This window comes from Aplidium turbinatum, chromosome 3 (assembly GCF_918807975.1).
Source record: "Aplidium turbinatum chromosome 3, kaAplTurb1.1, whole genome shotgun sequence".
NCBI lineage: Eukaryota > Metazoa > Chordata > Ascidiacea > Aplousobranchia > Polyclinidae > Aplidium > Aplidium turbinatum.
The window spans coordinates 34782233-34802564 of NC_137474.1; the positions used below are offsets into that span (position 1 = coordinate 34782233).

The 20332-nt window shown below is 37.2% G+C and overlaps 1 protein-coding gene across 1 annotated transcript in view; it reads right to left on the reverse strand.

The window, feature by feature from the left end:
• Nucleotides 1-20332, reverse strand: part of LOC145767141 (alpha-N-acetylgalactosamine-specific lectin-like) — a 28741-nt gene continuing 8409 nt past the window's right edge. The window contains exons 3-7 of the mRNA XM_082578905.1: nucleotides 19057-19175; nucleotides 11696-11738; nucleotides 11419-11499; nucleotides 8596-8758; nucleotides 1-1089 (exon numbers count right to left, since the gene is read on the reverse strand). Of these exons, the coding sequence (XP_082435031.1) occupies nucleotides 828-1089; nucleotides 8596-8758; nucleotides 11419-11499; nucleotides 11696-11738; nucleotides 19057-19175 (668 nt within the window). The 3' untranslated portion in view covers nucleotides 1-827. The remainder of the gene's footprint in view (nucleotides 1090-8595; nucleotides 8759-11418; nucleotides 11500-11695; nucleotides 11739-19056; nucleotides 19176-20332) is intronic.

A 20332-nucleotide genomic window follows, 5' to 3' on the forward strand; every position in this document is an offset into this window, starting at 1 on the left:
TCTCGAGTTTGATGTCACACATCCAAGAAAAATCTAAACGAGATAATTAATTTCTCTCAGTTTTGTTCAATTAAGTTTGTGCCACACAAATTAAAAAAAGAAAACTTAAGTCTTGTAACATTTAATTAAAAAATGAAAATTTAAATCTTGAAACTCTCATATGAGAGTAGGCTACCCTGTAGCGCCATGTGCTTTCTAGGTTTTACCAGAATGAATCACTTCGTAAGAAACCAAGATCCTGCTTTATTTTGTAACAACGATGCGAGAAATCGTCCCGGCCTGCTCCGAATGTTTCAAACCGAACTTGAATTCTTCTCGAGTGTTTGTACGACTCAATTTAAAGTAAAAAAAAGTAGGCAGTAAATTGTACATAGGTCTGCCACTCAGTAATGAAAAAACTTCACATAGCTTTGGGCTATTCTCTTTCTTTTATCATATTTGTGCATTGCAGGTTCTTCTATTATATCCGAGAATAAGGCATCCATCCCAAACAAACATTACGATAAAAAAAAAAACAATCGTAAAATGTGCTGACTCTTCTGAGATTTGATCAACTTCTCATGTAGGTTACTTCATTTTCTCTTAAAATGATGAATTCAGCTGCTTCGATATTACGCTCCTTTACAAATTTGTTGTTGTTGGGTCGTCAGTTGGAAGTTTTTTCAAATTCGTGACACCGAAAAAATTGGGAATTACTGAGATACAAAAAGACAATTTTTTGGTGAAAATCATAATCTGACAAAAAGCGCATATGTGTGAGAACAAACTCTGCTCACTGATCATATTGACAAATATAATGAAAATATAAACCAATTATTGGGTCAGTTTCAAATCAATGGTTTTTCACAAATCCCATGCAATCTATGCGAGCACAGATTGTCATTCATGCTGAACGGTGGATTGTAGCTTGCACGAATGTTGCCGCAATCTTCATTTCCGTTGTGGTTATCTGGTTGTTCATTGATCCAGAGAACATTGCTATCTGTTGCCATCACGCCGTCAATCCATTCGAATCTTCCCTCCAGCGTGATGTCGTTTAAACCCACCCAAGCTGGCTGATCACCCATCAGCAAAATTCTTCCTATGGTCCTAAGAAATATAAATTAATTCCATGTGAAGAAATTGAAGATGTTATTGCTATTGAAGATGTTATTGCTCTAGTCTAGCTGAATCAATATTTTCGTGTCACTTATGAAGAGATTAACTTATTTGGTTGCTGGCAAATGCCAACATTTCGAACCAATGTGAAGGCAGCAAAATAGGCTAGCAACATTGGCGACTACTCTATAGTATTAAACTGAAATTATAACACCCATGCGTTTGTTGATACTTTATTAATACTCGTCTCCATGTAAAGCGTTGTTCGCACGAGCGCTATAAACTATTCTGTGGTTTGAAAAGGTATGTATAGCAAACGGTAATTCATGCTTCATGTTTTTGGTTTGATCACAAATTAAGAAGCCTCCGTTTTGAGAAAGTTGTTTACTGAGTGGGTTTAAAAAGGTTGTTGCTGGGTAGAGAAAGGCCTATGGAAACCACTCCAATATGCCGGTTACCTGCAAGATTAAAACGACTTGCTGAAGTTAACTTCGTGGAGCAACTATAGGGCTATCTCTTCCAAGCAAGAGTGAGCTCGTTCCAACGACAGTGAAATTAATTGTCATTACAATTAGTGTATATCAACCATTTGCAGAGGTGGGCAGTACCGAGTACAATTGTACCGCGGTACTGTACCGTGGTACTTTTTGTGTACCGGTACCGGTACCGCGGTACTTTTTGAAATTTGTACCGGTTGCCTAAATACCCAGTACTTTTCTGGTCAAAATACCCGGTACTTTTATCGGTACTTTTTTTTCAACAATGTTAACTCCGTAACGATTAAATCCATGAACGAAAATGCCGTTAGTGACAGTTTTGATGGAAGCCATCCAAACGAGATTTCATCACGTACTCCACAGCACTGATAATCAACTCGCCATGGCGTTGCATCCACATTTTCGGCTCTCGTTGATCCCACAATCGAACATGGATGAACGATATTCATTTCTTTCGGAAAACATAGCGAAAAGCATCAAGACTCAGATGATCAGCAAGCTTGAATCTTTGATTGAGCAAGAAGATCAGAATGAAGCTGAAAAGCAGCAGCGTCGACTTAGAAGAAGTTGTTCAGCAAGACGAGTTTCTCGGTTTTTTGTTTAAGCAACCGAAAAGCCGACGACAAAGTGCATCTAAACTGGTTGATGAATTTCTCAAAATGTGTCCTCAGAGATGCATCACAGATGCATGCTTTAAGCATCCGACGATCGAAAGATTGTTTATTAAAACAAACACTGCAATCCCTTCAAGTGCTGCTATTGAAAGATTTTTTTCCACAGCTAAAGACATTTTGAGGCCAAAACGAGCTGGATTAATTAGTGACACTCATTTTGAGATGCTAGGGGAAGGTCGGGACCCATGATCATGGTGGGAGCCATAATCCACCCCCGTTTTTTTTAATATAAAGTACTTTTTTTGCATTTTTTGACGTCATTATATTTTTTATGCCTGGATAACTTTCCCACAAACTTTTGGTCAAAATTGTACTAAAAATGGAGGTGCAAAGAGGATTTATAGGTTTTGGGTTAAAAAAGTAAATTTTTTTGGCTGATTGTGTTTTAAAATAACTCATTTGTTATGCAAGAAATGTTCATGAACTTTTTTGTAGTGGTAGGTGATGTATTTATGATGAGATTAAGCCGAAAGTTTTTTAGATAGCAATGTTAGTTTTTTTTTAGCTGTTGTTTCATTTCTGAACGATCAGGTAGGGAGCCTTGAGTCACCTTGTGTTGGGACCTACGAGCCATGACAAGTGCCTGTGATAGTAGATGTTAAAGTGTCATATGACATCATTTTTTTGTTTTCACACCTTTCCATTAGGATATATCACAATTCTGACTTTTGTTTCGTTTGCAACTATTAATTATGCTATTTCACATGAAAATTCTGACAACTCATCCCAAGGAATCATTTGAAAATTCTCCATCGGTTATTTCAAAATTTAAAGCTTGAAAGCTGGCTTGAAGATTGATTTCACACATAAATAATGCAACTATGTTTTAAAATTGTATTTTTGATATGGCGAAGTGATTTCTTTGCTAAAATACTACATTTTTTGGCTTATCGCAATTGTGGCTTATCGCTCCCCACATGTGGGGTGCGATAAGCCGCTTGGCGCGTGTTTATGTTTTTAAGCGTAAATTAAACATTTGCTAAAATAATAACTTGTGCTTTTGCTGTAGAGTAGGTAGCACTACAAGGCATTGCAAAACCAATTTTTAGAGAAAAATATTGAGAAACGTAGAAAATATGCATCTAAAAGAAAAAAGTGGCTCGCAGGTCCCGACCTTCCCCTACTGTTTTTGAAAGCGAATGCCTAGAACAGGCTTGCCCCAAGCCTTTACTAGATACCCAATTAGTTATAAAGTAATAGGCCTATAACTTTAGGGTCTTATCAATTTTTTTTTGTAAAGTGTTGGGGACTGTACTGCAATTCCTATTTTTTTAAGTACTTTCTTTGCTTTGAATTGTGTGTGTTAAAATAGGAGTCCAATGAGGATTCGTTGTTTTGCGGTTTGCTCCGTATGTGGCATAATTACTGCTTTTCAAATGTTATGGGCCCCTGTTTAATCTTTAGAGATAAATGTTGAACAGAGGTGTAAAAAGTAGTCCATTTAAATAGTCAAGTAAAAGTACAGTTACTGAAGGTCAATTTAATTCGTTACAATTACAATTAGAACGTACCAGAGAACATTATCACTCAAGTAGAAGTAAAAAAGTACTGATCTTTAAAATTACTCAAGTAGAATTAGTAAATTTTGCAGTCAAAAAACAAACATTTTTGACAAATTTCATAAGTTTTGAAAAAATACTTCAAAATCCCAATATTTTTAGTCATAAAATATCTCACTTAATAGTTCAATTTTTAATGGATCATTTAGGTCGTAGGAAGATAAACTTTTCGTTTTAACAATTCTTTTTAACAAAACTTTTCATTTTTAACAATTTCTCTTTAAAATATTTTTTTATCTTAGAAATGATACCTTTTTAACAGATTTTTATCAAAGTTACAACTTTCTACTTGACAAAATATAAAATTACTCGAGTAACGTTACTTTGGCATAAAACTAAACAAGTGTAAGTAATGAAAAATAAAACTACTCAAAAAGTACTAGTTACTGAACATTGCTACATTGCTACTTAACATAAAAGCAGAGATGTACGTATACGCCGCAAATTCTACGCCGTAAACTTGCGGCGTAGACTTTTTCTTAACTTTTTGTTTTACTCTAACACTTACGGCCACATTTTTTTGGATAGTTGTCACTTGAGGCTACGCCGTAAAGTTTTCGCGGTTTTTTGGAGTATAGCGTCAACGCATACTTTTTAATGTCTTAGCTGTTGTTTGCATTTTTTTCATCAAACTGCTAAATATTTTTTTCGCTACAACACGTCGATACCTTCCAGCGTTGCAGTGGAAAGAATGTTTTCAATGGGCAAAGACATATTGAAACCAAAACGCAGCAAAATGTCAGATGAACACTTTTAGATGCTTGTGTTTCTTCGTGAAAATTCAAAATAAAACTTGTTTGTTTCGAGTGGTTAATACCGTGTGAATGTTTGGCACCTAGCAAACAAAACGAGTTTACGCTAGTGTATGCGCTGACGCCGCCAACTTTATTTACAAGTTATGTAGACGCATACGGCGTATGGTTTTTCGAACGTTTGCGTTTACGCTGACGGCGTCAATATTTTTTGTATGCGCGTACATCACTGCATAAAAGTAAAATAGAATTATATTGTCACTGTCTTTTATTCTTTGCAAGTTGCTTTTATGTTTATGCTAATTTTTATGCTAATTGCAAGCCAGTCCATTTTAGATGGATACCAGTTTTTTTTTTATTGCTACTTAAGTAACACTACTTTCATTACTTTACACCTCTGATGTTGAATGGCCTTTACTTCCAATAGCTTTTTATACTGCATGTTGGGTTGGCCCTTAACTATAAGTCTATAAACTAACAAGTATTGATATGCCTACCTTAAATTTATGCATTTATACTGAGCAAAATCAAGAGACTTGTGACTTTATTTTCCAATCTGTTCCATTCAGCCTTGCGTGCCAACCAAAGGGCTGGTTCAGCAGTCTTTGTGTAGAATATGAACATCGTCATGGCGCGTTGCTGTCAGGGGCGCCGGAACGGTTTTTGCCTGGGAGGGGGGCAGGATTATGAAAAAGGGCACTTTTATTGCTGAAAGACCTTTTTTTTAGTTTTAAGATAAGATATAGCAATAATGCTCATCCATCAGCTCATCATCGAGTAATGATACAAGTGTCCGGTATACAAAGAACAATGGCACGAGAGGGCATCATGCTATGTTATGATGATGTAGGCTAATCACTCTAATCACCTACTGTGATACAGAATTTTGTGTCGTGAATATTATTTTGAGGCAGAAATGAAAGATTATAGCAGGCCTCGAAATTCACGGCGGACATGTCCGCCGTCACAGCATGTGATGTCCGCGGGAAGTACCATCTAGATCGGTCATATTTGTCTGCCTAGTAACACAGGAACTAGCGATACAAATCGTCATTGCATAGCACGAACAATTGTTGCGAGAATATAATTTCTCGCGCGTTTAGAAAATGTGAATACTGTATCCCTTAGCTTCCATTCAAGAAGGAAAACTTTCGATTTTTACGTTGCTTGAACGATTGGTGACATTGAATCAACGTAACAAAGGTGAATTCTTCGTTAAGAATCGATGGGAATACTGGTACTTCTACACTAATCACGCCCAACTTAGTTCAAGTTTTACGTCACAATGTCTGACTTTGATCTCCAAGTAATATTGATAAGGCAAGGTTGGTTCCTAAATTAGATTATAGGAGTAGGCTATATTACAGCAAGATGCAGCAAAAATTGTTAAGTTTTGGTATTGCAGTAAGAAAGAAAACGCCCAGGAAAAATTCACTTTCGTTCACATGACACGCAAAAATAAACCTAAAGAAAAAAGCCTAATGAAACTTTGCACAGCAGAAAATAGTGGCGTTAGTGTAGAATTTTCCGACTCGTGCCCAGAGCATAGTGACGTAAGAAGCCACACGACCTCGTTCGGTGGAAGTTCATCAGTTATACGGCGTATTAAGCAGCTACACGGCGCTTTGACTCTTCAAGCGCACGTCGTTGGTCTGACGAAAGCCTTTCAGAGTGACTTCGATGAAATTTTAAAAAGCCTTCTAAGCCGTAGCTATAGTTCTCGAATGGCGAAGAATTATCAAGATAAAGTGATTAAGCATGATGATCGATGTTAAAACTGGTGTGCCCGCCGTGAGACTTAATTTGTCAGCCGAGATAGCTGCTCAGACCGGACACGTTTGTCCGCCGTTAACAAAACGAATTTTGACGCCTGTTATAGCTAAGCTAAAAGTTAAAATTGTTATATCGTATTGCAAAATATGCAGTAGCTTACATGACTTTAAAAGGGCACCATTGCCCCCCGCTTCCGGCGCCCCTGGTTGCTGTTACTTGTTAATATAATTGGGATGGAGATGAATCGCATTTGTGGTTTTAAATGTAAGATTATTTCGATTACAATCACAAAAAAATTCATCATTCTAAGTCTTGTAACTTGTATTTAAAAAGTACCGTACCGAGTACCGTACCGGTACCGCGGTACTTTTTGAAAATAGTACCGGTACCGGTACCGCGGTACTATTTTTGACCAGTACCGAGTACCGGTACCGCGGTACTTTTAAATTGTACCGTGCCCATCTTTGACCATTTGCACACTAACCGCAAGTAAACTTAACTATTAACAAGTAAGCTTAAACTTAATTATTTCAATCCAAGTAGATTTTTATTTTGTTACTTCCTTTCTAGATCAAAACAAAGCCATTCATAACAAAATACGTTCCACTAGTGTAAACTAAACAATCACAAGATGTGTAAGATGATAATCTGCTTTTATTCTGACGTTTCCTCAATCAGACACAACTGACTTCTTCAAGGGGTCAAACGTAAGAATAAAAGCAGATTATCACCTTACACATCTTGTGATAGTTTAGCTTAGTTTGCGCCATAAGAAAATATTTTGTTATATAACTAAATACCTGGTGAACAGTTTCAATTAGTTTTGAATAATACCTTTCTGTTTACCAACAGTAGTTAGGTCAAGGTCTACGACGCTTTTAGGTTGTATGGAAATGACGATTTTAGGTTGCTTTTAGGTTGTACTCCTCTTTTTGTTGTATGTAAATGATCTGCCAAACTCAACAAAAATGACTGTTAAATTATTTGCTGACGACACAAATCTAATGATGGCAAACAAATGTGAGAATGACTTGCAACAAAATGTGAACACAGAACTCGAAAATTTCTCACTTGGATGAAACTTAACAGGTTATCAATAAACTTTACAAAAACAGAATACATGCTTATTACAAACAAAAAACAAATAAGAGATGTTAACATTAAGATTGGAAGTAAACCAATTCAGCAAAAAGATCAAATCAAGTACTTTGGTATCTGTATTGATAATAAGTTAACGTGGAAACACCACATAGAACAAGTCTGTGGGAAAGTTGCAAAGGGTTCTTGGGCACTATTAAAACTGAGAGATTATGTGAATTCAGACACATTGACAACCGTTTATTATACTTTAATTTACTCCCACCTTCAATATTGCATTACTAGCTGGGGTAAAGCTTGCAACAAAGTTCTAGACCCTCTCAGAAAAATTCAAAAAAGAATAATAAGAACAATCACAAAAAGCGATTATAGAGCCCATACCAGTCCATTATTTTAAAAAATGAATATCTTAAAGCTGGAAGACATATGTACACTAGAAGTAAAAAAACACATGTTCAGAGTCTGCATGAACTTGTACCCTTCTGCCTACTGTGCATTGTTCACAAGCTCTTCACTCATCCACAACCATAACACTAGATATCAATCAAACACTAATTATTTTGTTAATCGCACTAATACAGAATTTGGCAAAAAATCCATACAAGTATTTAGACCAGTGGTGTGGTCAGAGGTTCCAACCAATCTCAAAAAGTTATCTTTTCATGATTTCAAAAAACATAGCAAAGCATCAGCTTTGCAAAGTTATGACACTTGATAAGTGGGTCTTCATTTGGCCTAAGTTCTTACATTCAACAATGTCTATTGTCATGGTGTCCAGTGTCCACTGATTTTTATTTGTTGGAAAATCTCGCATACAATTTTATGAAGCTGACAATTAATTGTGAGCTACTAATCGAAGTATTGGTCTTGTTTGTGTTTTCTTTTTTGATTGTAACTGACTTGGTTAAATTGTTGATTAGTTTCATAACTCAAATTATTCTTTGCAGGGTGGCAACTGACTTGTTGACCGTGTGGTCGTTTCGTTATCTCCCTATCAATAACAAAACCTAAACATTGTATGTATTATTGTTTTATGTCACTTTTGTGTTTTGTTTTTTGATAAATAAACGATTGATTGATTGATTGATTAGGTGTAGGCTATACACAAAAATGAGATTCACAGATTGACGTAGGCTATACTCACAAGCGCGTTTTATAGTCCCTCATTCCAACGGTGGCGAGGTCTCCCCCTATTCCAATGCAAACTTTCCTGCTTTCGCTCCAAGTCTGAGAGCCACTGCTCAACTTGTACTGGTATCCATTATTTGGGATGTACCAACCAGGTTCAGCCTGTAGTGCTGTCGTAACTGTGGAGGTAATATATTTGTCGTTGAAACATTTTTCCATGAAAGTTACTTTAATTGTTCATGTGAAATATTCTGCATTATGTTAAGGAAGGTGATGTTTTACAAATCTATTCAGAAAACTGAAATCACACTCGCCGATATGCAGCAACATGTTATTTGTACAGTTTAGGCTAGTATCTAGCAACCTTCTGTGTTTTTACTTTCGTGTTCTTAGTTAGGCCTAATGATTATAATGACAAGATTATGAATCCATTTCGGTGTCGTTTATAATATAAAATGACCAATTCTTACCTACTGTGTAGCCCAGTGTTTCTCAACCTTTTTTGGCCCAACGCCCCCTTATGAACTGGCAAAATTTTACCGCCCCCCCCCCCTTTCCCCAAACAAAAACGATTAATTATGAAAAGCGAATATAAAACAAGAAATCATATTAATACTACAAAAAGTGCTCAATGCCAAGCAAAAAGCCAAGCAGAGCGAATTACATCAAATATAGGCTAGTTAGTTACAAGTCTCTAAAACCCTTACAACCTGTTTTACCCTAAAAGGGGGATTATCAGAAGGTCCTTATTCCAGTAGAATTCTATTTCTATTAGAATGAGGACCTTTTGATGATCCCCTTTTAAGGTGAAACAGGCTGTAACGGTTTTAGAGACTAGTAGGCTAACTATATTTGATGAAAAGCAAATATATATTTGCGAGCATGAAAACAGTATAGGCCTACTGTTAGTCAGTGTGAACCTTGGGCTTGGTGAGAAAGTGCCAGTTTCTTCACATCCGGTGTAAAACCAGTGAGAAACATTCGAAGATCACCTCTTATGGATATATCAAGTGGGTTTCGCTGTTTGGTATGTAGCAGAACAACACAGCTGAATCCCTTTTCCACCAGGTATGAGGTAGGAAATGCTACCACAAAGATACGAGCTCTTTGACGAAATCGTTACGCTGGACGGTAGATGGGTTAAACCAGAATGCCCCCTAGTAATCAAAACACTCCCTTTAATCCGAAGTAATCATACCGCCCCCGTGAAAAGTCAAAACGCCCCCTGGGGGGCGGTACCGCCCCCGTTGAGAACCACTGGTGTAGCCTAACCCTACAGGTTTAAATAAGTAGGCTAAAGTAAAACTGTAGAATAGCTAAATTCTATTTTTGTGGTAGAAATTTACAGCACAATTAGGAGAAGGATCACATCATTTAATCCTAGGGCTGCCAACTATTGGGATGTAGGCTATAGAGATAATTAAGTAAAGTATCGTTTTATTTTTTTGTCCAATCCAAGCTTTCTACATGTTGCCTAACGATTTCGATTGAGTGGATAGAAAAGCAAGGTAGCCAATCCTCATGACCACCTTCGGTAGTGCCATTAAGTATCTTGCCAAAGATATCGCCTTAAACTGACATTAGGCCTACTCCACATAAACGCTTTGTAATTTTTTAACAACGTTTGCACTTCTGCAACACTTTGCTTTTGTGTCGATAAACCAAAATCACTGGTGTCATCAAGCAAAGTATAATATAGCCTACAGTAGCTGCAAGCAAAGTTGACTTCAGAAGACCTGATTGTCCTACAGTATCAGGCTCACCAAAACTGTAGGCCCACCGATAGTAACTTACTGTAAAAAGATCAACAAAGGAAATTTTGTTGAAAATCGTGAGTGGAGTTCCATTTCAAATATATCATGTGTCACTATTAGCCTACTAGGCTAGTCCAATTAAGAAGCTTCGTTTCATACTTTCACATCACAAGAAAGCTTAAGGTCTTGAATGTTTAGAAAACTTAACCACTTTATCAATGAAAAGGACGATTTTAAAACAAGACATGCCTTTAGGTTTTAATTCGCTTTCTTCATGTTGTTGAAATACAAATATCGATCTAAATAGTTGTAATTTAACTCTACCAGCAACTCAATAAATATAGGCTACTATTACACTAGTAATCTGGGAAGAAATTGATTAACAATGAAAAAATATGGAGTATTAAACCCTTCTGCCACGCTTTTTTGATGCAGAGAATTTAGCTTGAGCAAGGTTTTGATTTTGAACTTGCTGTATTTTGAGAACGGTAACTGCCAGAAAGAAAATCAATACATGAAAGTTGTTGCATTTTCAACAGTCTTTAGAAATATGTTTACAGATTTTGTGTATTTTTATTGGAAAATACCTTAAATGACTGAAATTTCTGACAAAATACAAAAATTTTGCGTTTTTTGATTTATTTTGTTATTTCCGTTTAGTTATCTAAAAAAAATCTTCAAACTGCAATAAACTTCATCGATAGACGTCAGGCAAGTGTTATGCTTTCCATAGAAAGGTTGTTAGGTTGTCACGGTGATGTTTATGCAGTATGAGAAGAAAGAACCGCATAAACTTCACTTTGTACAAAAAATAAAAATTTTCTATTTGATTGAAAATTGCAGAAAAAATTCAAATACAAACCTAGCAATTTTTTTCAACTTTTGAAAAATACAAGTCATCTTCTTTCTAAAAAAGTAACACCCATGTAGTTTGGCAAACAAAAACCAGAGTTATGGTGGTTGCAAACAGTGTGTATTTTTTAGGGCTCATGCTCTTTCAAGAGCCCGTAGCAGTTAAAGGGTTAAAAATGCTTCCAATTACATATTGCATTCAAAATCATTAAGTCCCTTCTTTTCCAACTCACTCGATAAGTTAGTAAGTCTTTCACTCAAGTTCTGAAAGTTCATGATGAGCTTTTTGAAGTTTTCTTTCAATTTGATATTGCCTGCAGAAACAAACATTTCAGATACGATCCGTTCCAATACAATAAATCTTTATTTATCGAATGTAATGAAATATAACTCCAGTTTAGTGCAAACCAAAAGTCTTGCCCTGACGCCATTTGTAAAATCTAGAATAAACAACCGCTTTGACATTTTTATTATAGCAAGTTGCATGCTTGATTGATTGTAAGGGTTTACTTTGTCTCAACGCTGATAGCTCGGTTTGAGTGTCATTCAGAACCTGAAATTAAAAAATGCTTTTAAACAATAGGCTACTTTTCAAATTTCAGGAACAAATAATATTGCCTTAAAGTGCCCCTGACAGGCGATCATTACGAATTAGGGAGTGATCAAGATGATTCTGAAGGAATTGGCCATGGTTAAAGTGCCCCTGACAGGTTGGATCCAAGTATAGTAACTTTTTAAAGCATTTCCTAGCGCAGAATTATGCTTAGTGAACTTTTTAATCTTAACCTCGAAGCTCGACTGGTTAGGGCGAAATTTATATCAAACGCCTGTTCCGCAGCGCCACCACAGGCGAAAGTCCATATTTCACTGCTCTGGGACGACTTTGGTGGTATTACGTCATCCTGGGTGGGCGTCGTTAATTACGGATGACACAAATGCTTCCTAGATGCAATTTGTGGATCAAAGTTTGGTCGGAGTTGGTACAAGCGGTTTCTTTTTTCAAAAATTTATTGTTTTTTTAGATTAATAAAACTGTACTGCGGGATACGTTCCTACAAAATCTAAAATATACTTGAAGTGAAAAATGAAGAAATCGTACGAATCATCATTCATATTCACTATTCATAAATAAATAAAAGTTCTCTCTCTCTCATAGTGTGCCTTCAGTTGCACATTGAAATCCGGTGTAACGGCCATCTGGACTTGGAAAATTGTTGAAAAAGTGACCACGAAGATATATAGCCTACCTCCGAGTGACGATTTTCCATTAACGTAAAGAGCCACAGAAATGGTAGGCTACTTTCGAAAACCTTGCCAAAGTGCTGAAACTGCAAGCATTGAGCTTTGTGCAATGCAAGCTGTCAGTGCCGGTGTTAACAAAATCTTAGTTATAAAGTTACCGTACATAGCAGAGTCTATAGGCTACACACATGCAGGGCCGGACTTAGCTGATGGGGGGCCCGGGGCACTTTTAGATCGGGGGGCCCCCGTGCAAAAAAATTTTTTGCGCCGTAGGCGCGAAAAACCATCTCTACGTCTACAGTAACATCAGTCCAGTAGGCTACTGCACAGCATTTTGCAGAAACTTTAAAGGCCAAAAGGAAAAAAATAACACAAAATCACATTTTTTTACACATAGGGGGGCCCTTCAAAAGTCGGGGGGCCCGGGGCAACTGCCCCCTCTGCCCCCCCCTAAATCCGGGCCTGCATACATGTAAAAGCCTACTTTACCTGTGCAAGAGGGTACGTTTTTGCATACGTTGTTGTTTAGAAGTGCTGGAATTATCATCAGCAACTGGTTGCATCTGTGTTTTTATAGATGGTATGGCAGATTTCTTCATAATGTAAAGTTTACTCAAGCTCATTTTTACTTGAGTAGTGTTAACAAAATCATCTCCAGTGAAGTGAAGAGAACATACGACTAGTTTTGTATGGCACATCCCACTTTCGAACACTTGAAGAAAAAACAAGTGAATAAAAAAATAACAGTTAACCTCTCAAGTACATGTAGCTCCACACAGAGTGAAATTTACATGCCTTTTGACTCTTTTTTATTTCTTTAAAAGTATTATTGACTCAAAAAGAATGTCTAAAAAGACATTACGAAAAGTAACTACGGACAAAGGCCAGTGTTTCGATCTTCAGATCTCTTCAGCGTAGTAAAGTGAAAGTAGAAAGTTGTCTTGAAGCGTTGGTTGTCTTGAAAAGTTGTCTTGAAAGTTGTCTTGAAGTCTCATTGTCTCACAACAATCCCTCAAGTCAGGGCCGGATTAAGGGTTTATGGGGCCCTGGGCTGAGCTGAAAGTGGGGGCCCTTATCAAGTGACATTTTTCGCTAAAAATTAATGGTGGAGTGGAGCTACGACACAGGCCCAGTTGCATGTATCTGTGGCACCGAGCCCCAAACAGCGGACCAGTGGCGTAGCCAGAAAAAAGTTTTGGGGGGCCAAATATTTGATGAATTGAAGAGAACAACAAAGTGTTTAATTGAAAGCCATTGCCACTTGATGTGCAGTGGCGTATCCTGGTGGGTTGAAGCAATAAAAGTGTTAGGGGGGTTTTTTGAAAAATTACATTTTTGAAAAATTACATTTTTGAAAAATTACACTCAAATAATGGATTATAGCACTTTCTGAAAACACTTTTAGGGTAATATTTGTTTGAAATTTATTAGCAGATAAACAGCTATTAACTTATTAAAGATAGCTCTAACACACGAACGGGCAAAAACTGCAGCTAAAATTAGAAAACACTAAAAACTCAGCTACACAAAAACTCAATAACTTCACAAAAACCCAACAGAGTAAGCCATTCTGAAATTGCTTTCACAAATTAGTTCAAAGAAACGTAAATCGCGTAAATTTTGAGCAAATTACGATTTGCAAAATTTATTGGTGTCTTTCTGTGTGTCTAAAACAAGTCCTTAGGGGTGTTAATAGCCAGATGTCTTGGAAAACGATATAAATTTCTACAACTTTATTATATTTTCAACAAAGGGCTCAACTTCGGAATCCAAACTTGGAAAATTTGGGGGGGCATGGCCCCTTTCGCCCCCCTGGCTACGTCTATGCAGCGGATCACCTTCTTGTTTGCCCTCGGCTTGCCACCCTGTGCAGTAGGTGAGACCTGTCAGTGTATACAGGGGCGCCGGAACGATTTTTCACTGGGGGGGCAAGATTACGAAAAAAGGGCACTTTTGTTTACTAAAAGGCCATTTTTTTCAAGTTTTAAGATAAAATATAGCGATAATGATAATCCGGTATACAAAGAAGGGCGATATGTTATGTTATAATGATGTAACCTACTGTCAAGCCTTAAAGCAGCCTGCGGCCATGGCCGCTAAGCAGAGGTGGGCAAAGTTACTTTTAAAAGTAACTGAGTTACAGTTACAGTTACTTGGCCAAAATAGTAACTGAGTTACCGTTACAGTTACCGATTTTAAAAATGTAACTAGTTACAGTTACTAGTTACAGTTACTAGTTACTTTCAGTTACTCATAAATCTCAACATAAACGCTGTAATCCAAATTTAAACAAACAATTATTTGCGGGAGGCGCATCCATTCTCCTCAACATTTATTAGATGTATCACGCACCCTGTGGTGCAAATTCTTTTCTAGTTACGCAGTTGCCTTTTCCTAATGTAGTTCGTTTTCCGTTTGTCTGTTTTCCACACTATTGCTTATAATCGTTGCGTGTTTCTTGATGCTTATAGTCAGTTAGTTATAGTTACTTTCAAAAAGTTTAAATTTATTACAATTTATACATATTTTCAGATTCCTGATGAGGGCTTAAGTTAAGCCGAAAACGTTTGACTGTTAAACTACTTGTAAATATGTAAACTATATTGTTGTAATGCTCAACCCTGTGGTATTGTTGTGTTTTGCCTGTCTTTGGTACAAAAAAGAAAACTCTCTTCCGAAACTATATTCTCTTTAAATTCTCGAAACAAAGGAAATAATTTGTTTTCCCTGCTATGACTCGAAGTTACTTAGACATCGACTTCCAATTTTGAATCGAGAAAACAATGATGTAATAAGGTTGCGAACAGTGAACGTAACACCGAGACTCCGGGTCCTAAATACTCCAAAAATACGACTCCTGTACACCTCTGGCAGCTATACGACAAGCATGAACTGAGCTATCAAGTGTTGCCAAACACTTTTGCTAAACATTGCATAGAAAGTCACATATTGATCAATCACCAAAAGCAATTAATTTAACCAAATCAGTTCTCAAAAAGCGCTAAAAAAGAGCCAAATCGCCAAACCATAAATATGAAGCCAAACGTCTTAAAAAATCGTCAGATTTCTGGATTTTGGCGATGAATTTGCCAATATGGCAATTCTGCTCCATAAGATCACAAAACAAGAGCGCCGCGCATGGGCAGTGCTGCTCCGATACAGCTGCGAGAAGAATGCATTATTGAGCAACGCGTAGCAAACACGCATAAAGCATGACACAAACATGTGCAGAGTATAATGGACGGCAATTAGAAACATAAATTTCAATACAAAAGTAACTTGTAACTGTAACTGTTGAAAAAGTGCTAAAATAGGAACTAGTTACCGCGTTTCGTTACTTTTGGAAAATAGTAACGAAGTTACCGTTACAGTTACTCAAAAAGTAACTAGTTACAGTAACTAGTTACTTTTGTAACTAGTTACTGCCCACCTCTGCCGCTAAGTAGTGCTTGAATAAACCGCCGGTGCTACCTCCTCAATCGGCCAAGCTTGGCCGCCGGTCTCTTCTAGCCAACTATTTAATTTCGCAATACAATGATCGTGGATTAACTGAAGAGTGATGCAAAATTAGGTCAGCGAGTCATAATCGCCACTGTTGCATTGTGCGGGGAATACTTGTTATTGATGGAATATATCCAGCTGCGATCACCAGCGCTGTAAGTCTTGTTTGTAATTTCCGACGTTTATTTTAACAAAGTCTTAATCCGAAGTGCTAATTTACATCGGCTGGCAATAGTGTCGTTTTTATGTCGATTCGATGTTGTCGGACATTGAACCGTTGTTAAAAAGGAGAACTAAGTTAGTTGACATCAATGGGGAAAACATTTTTTGATCATATTTTGCAAAAGTTATGCTTCTTTTAGTAATGTACATCATTGAAATAGCTAAAACCTCAATTGCTAAGGCAACAGGGATCAGATTTCAGTAGATGTAACATAAAAAATATTTCGCACTTGCTAGTGCATCGTCAGTTCTGATAAAGGGCAGTTTAACCACAGTTTAAGCCTACAAGTAATGTTTTAATCATTGAAATACTTATTTTATTACCTTGCAATCATCGTCAACACAATCATGTCGAACGTTGTTTTTCGTTGCTAAAAAGAATTCTAGGGGAGTGGCGAACTTCTATAAAATCAGCCACATTGGAGACACTCGTGCGAGTGTCGTTTGAATAGTAGGCTACTGGATTACAATCCCGATAAAGCAGTTATTGCGTGGTGCAACGATTCTATTGTAGGACGTCGCCCAGGCCCAGACTTCAACAACGCTAAGTGATCATTTTAGCATTGTTGCAAGTTTAATTCTATTTACTTGTGCTATCGTTATTTTTATTTTGTATTTTGACCTCCAAGCACGCAGATTTGGCCGCCGAGAAGGAGCTCCCGGTAGGCCACGATGGCTGCCGAAAAAAAACCGAGTTTTAAGGCCTGTAGGCTACTGGGTTGCAAAATTTTGTGCCGTAAATATTATTTTGAGGCAAAAATGAAAGATTTTAATTAAGCTAAAAGCGAATAACAGAAATTGTTATATTGCAAAATGTGCAGTAGCTTACATAACTTTAAAAGGGCACCATTGCCCCCCCTGCCCCTCCATCTGCAGAAAATTTGAGGGCAGGGGGGGCATTCGCCCCCTCTGCCCCCCCGCTTCCGGCGCCCCTGAGTGTATAATTCCGTTGCGGAAGATTGTGTCAATCTGTGGTGTATCAACGAACTTTAGAAGACTCGATAGAAGAAGAACTGCATCATATCTAACTGACCATCTTGTATCAGATAATGTCTTCAAAACAGGCAAACCATCTAGGAATTTTCCATGGACTTGCCAACGATGAGTAGACGAGACGAGCCATGAATAAAGGCTTTGCAACAATTCAAAAAGCTCAGCGGCAGAACGGCATGTTTCTACAGGACATTTAGGCTACCGATTAAATTAAGTGAATGTGCTGTGCAAGGGACATAATGAGCTACACTACATTTCTCGTGCAGAAGAGCTTAAAGACCGTTATACTTGCCACTCATATTGGCAGCATTATCATAACTTTGACCCGTAATCCGTACCACTTTCGGATATGAAAGTATCAAATAAATATGTTTTTTGTTAAAAAAACGAAGAAAAATTGAATAACTGGGGCTGGGCAGGGGTGCTGCAGCACCGCAGCACATATGGGTGAGCCGCCCTTGCTTGTTTGAGATACGAATTAAAGCAGTAATCTCCAGCTGTGCAACTAAAAAAATTAGATTTTTTTTCTTTGAGGTGGGGGCCCCCAAAAGTGGGGGCCCTGGGCTTCAGCCCAGTCCGCCCCCCCCTTAATCCGGCACTGCCTCAAGTTTCAAATCATCATCTCAACCAACGCTTCAAGACAACTTTCTACTTTCACTTTACTACGCTGAAGAGATCTAAAGATCGAAACACTGGCCTTTGTCCGTAGTTACTTTTCGTAATGTCTTTTTAGACATTCTTTTTGAGTCAATAATACTTTTAAAGAAATAAAAAAGAGTCAAAAGGCATGTAAATTTCACTCTGTGTGGAGCTACATGTACTTGAGAGGTTAACTGTTATTTATTTATTCACTTGTTTATTCATTCATATCAGTTTGTATCCTCTGGGGATCCTTCTCTTGTATCATGGGCCAATCCTATAGATGTTTGCTGGTACGCCCCTTCATTTTTTTTGAACTTGAAGAAAACTTTGACCGTTTTCTTCTCAGCACCTTGTTTTGTGAGAAAGCGTGAAAAGATAGCACACGGTCTTTGTCACTAACACTGTCACATAAACAGCAATTTGCAGGCATAAACTCAACCATAAATTAAGGGTAGCCTACTGTTTGTGAGATACTGTTGTTACACTGCAAACAGCTATAGCCAGATTAGGACAATTAAAAAGTTATCAAAATTGTAGCCCTACAGGAGTTAAAAAAACTGCAATTTCAACGAAAGTGAGACGCTGTTTGATAAAAATAAACTCAACCTATTTGATCTAAACTTGATAGTAATAATAAGTTGACTTTTTCATTTGGGTAATTCTCATTTTTCACATGCTTTAGACCAGCAGAGCCCCACACATTCACGTTTTGCAGTAGTCATACCATACCTTACCAAGTCACCACAGAGAAAGAATGTATCCTTCTCACCCATAGTGACGTCACAGCGGCGTTGCCGTTTTTATTTTCGAAATTGAATGAGTGCCAGATTCGACGAAATTAACGAAAGTTTGCAAGCGTGTAACTTAGTAGCCTGTTGATATTTTTTACGATTTGGTGGTCAGGGAAGTTTGTTAGTGTCATCTCTTTGGTATCTTAGGTAAATTTAGCGAATTTATTTTCCTGTCAGAGGCACTTTAATATCACAAGGCTAGCAACAGAATATGCATAGGCTACATCGGTTTGTTTGGAACTTTATGTTAATGAAAATTGTTAGTTTTAAAAATCAAACAGAATATTAATATCAGTTGACGTTTGCAATCATAAACAATGCGGACAAAGTAGCCTAAAGGAGATCAACATTTTATATCTCCAGCTTCAACATTGTCACCACCACAAGCAAACACATCAAAAACATATCATATTCATTTACAGTACAAACGTTTCATTAGATAAAAATCGTGTCATATTCGTTCGTGTTTTGACATAACACCTTGAGTGCATAAGGAACCTTGGTCAAAGCCACGAGACCGAGACAGAAGCCGATGATAGCGATTATGGCAACAACAATCAATAGTAATACAGTCCTCAAAGATTTCCTTTTTCCATCACCTGAAACATGAAACGAAACATGAGCTAACAATAACAGTAATAAATCGTGGAAGCAGCAAAATGAAGAATTTAGTCGATTACATTTAAAACGTGATGTGATCGGTATCCGACGTTTTTTCGTAAACAGTTGTTCATAAAACAATTGTTCGTAAACAATTGTTCGTAAAATTAATTCTTCGTAACACAATTCTTTGTAAAGCATTTCTTCGTGCATGCAATTGACCGTAATACTAATTGTTCGTAAAACAGTTACAATTCTTTACGAACAATTAATTAGGGTAGCGTATATGCTAGAGATGTGCTAGATGTGACGTGCTATAGACGAGCAGACAGAGTGTAGAGTCCCTGATTCAGAATGGCAGCGAAAAAGGAAAGCCAAAACTTCTGTATGGTGGCCAGCTTTATTACAAAGATTATAGTGCACTTAACGCACAAGGGCAAAAAACTACTTATTGGAAATTTGAGCATTTTCAAAGGAAATGTCCTGCACGAGTAACAAAAGGGGCACCGAAACAATTTTTGACTGGGAGGGGGGCAGGATTATGAAAAAGGGCACTTTTGTTGCTGAAAAGCCAATTTTTTAAAAACTTTTAAGATAAGATATAGCGATAATGCTCATCTATCAGCTCACTATCGAGTAATGATACAAGTGTCCGGTATACAAAGAAGGACATCATGCTATGTTATAATGATGTGACCTACTGTGTTGCAGAATTTGTGCTGCGAATATTATTTTGAGCTTTTGATTGAAAGCTTTTGATTAACGATTTCAAAAATATTTTCATTGTCCAATATCTCGAAAACTAGAGCCATGGTCACCTGGAGATGCGGCCTGATTTGTCACATTTTGCAGATTTTGATTACAGCTACTGCTAGTGCTTGACCGACATTTTTTGAGATGTTTTTACTTTTTGTGGTTTCCTAATGACATAAAACTTTTTTGTTGCCTTGGGGAAGCAGTAGCAAATGAGAAAAAGTAAGTTGAAAAACGCAAAATCAGACTGTTATTGAAAATTAACAGTCTGACTAAAATCTTCGAAATCGAATTTTTTTTGTTTTTCAACATGTGAGAATGTTAAAACCTATTGTGTCATCTGGGGAAAAGAATAAAGAAAGCGTAAAAATATAATTTTTAGAAAATTTTATTTAAACGTTCG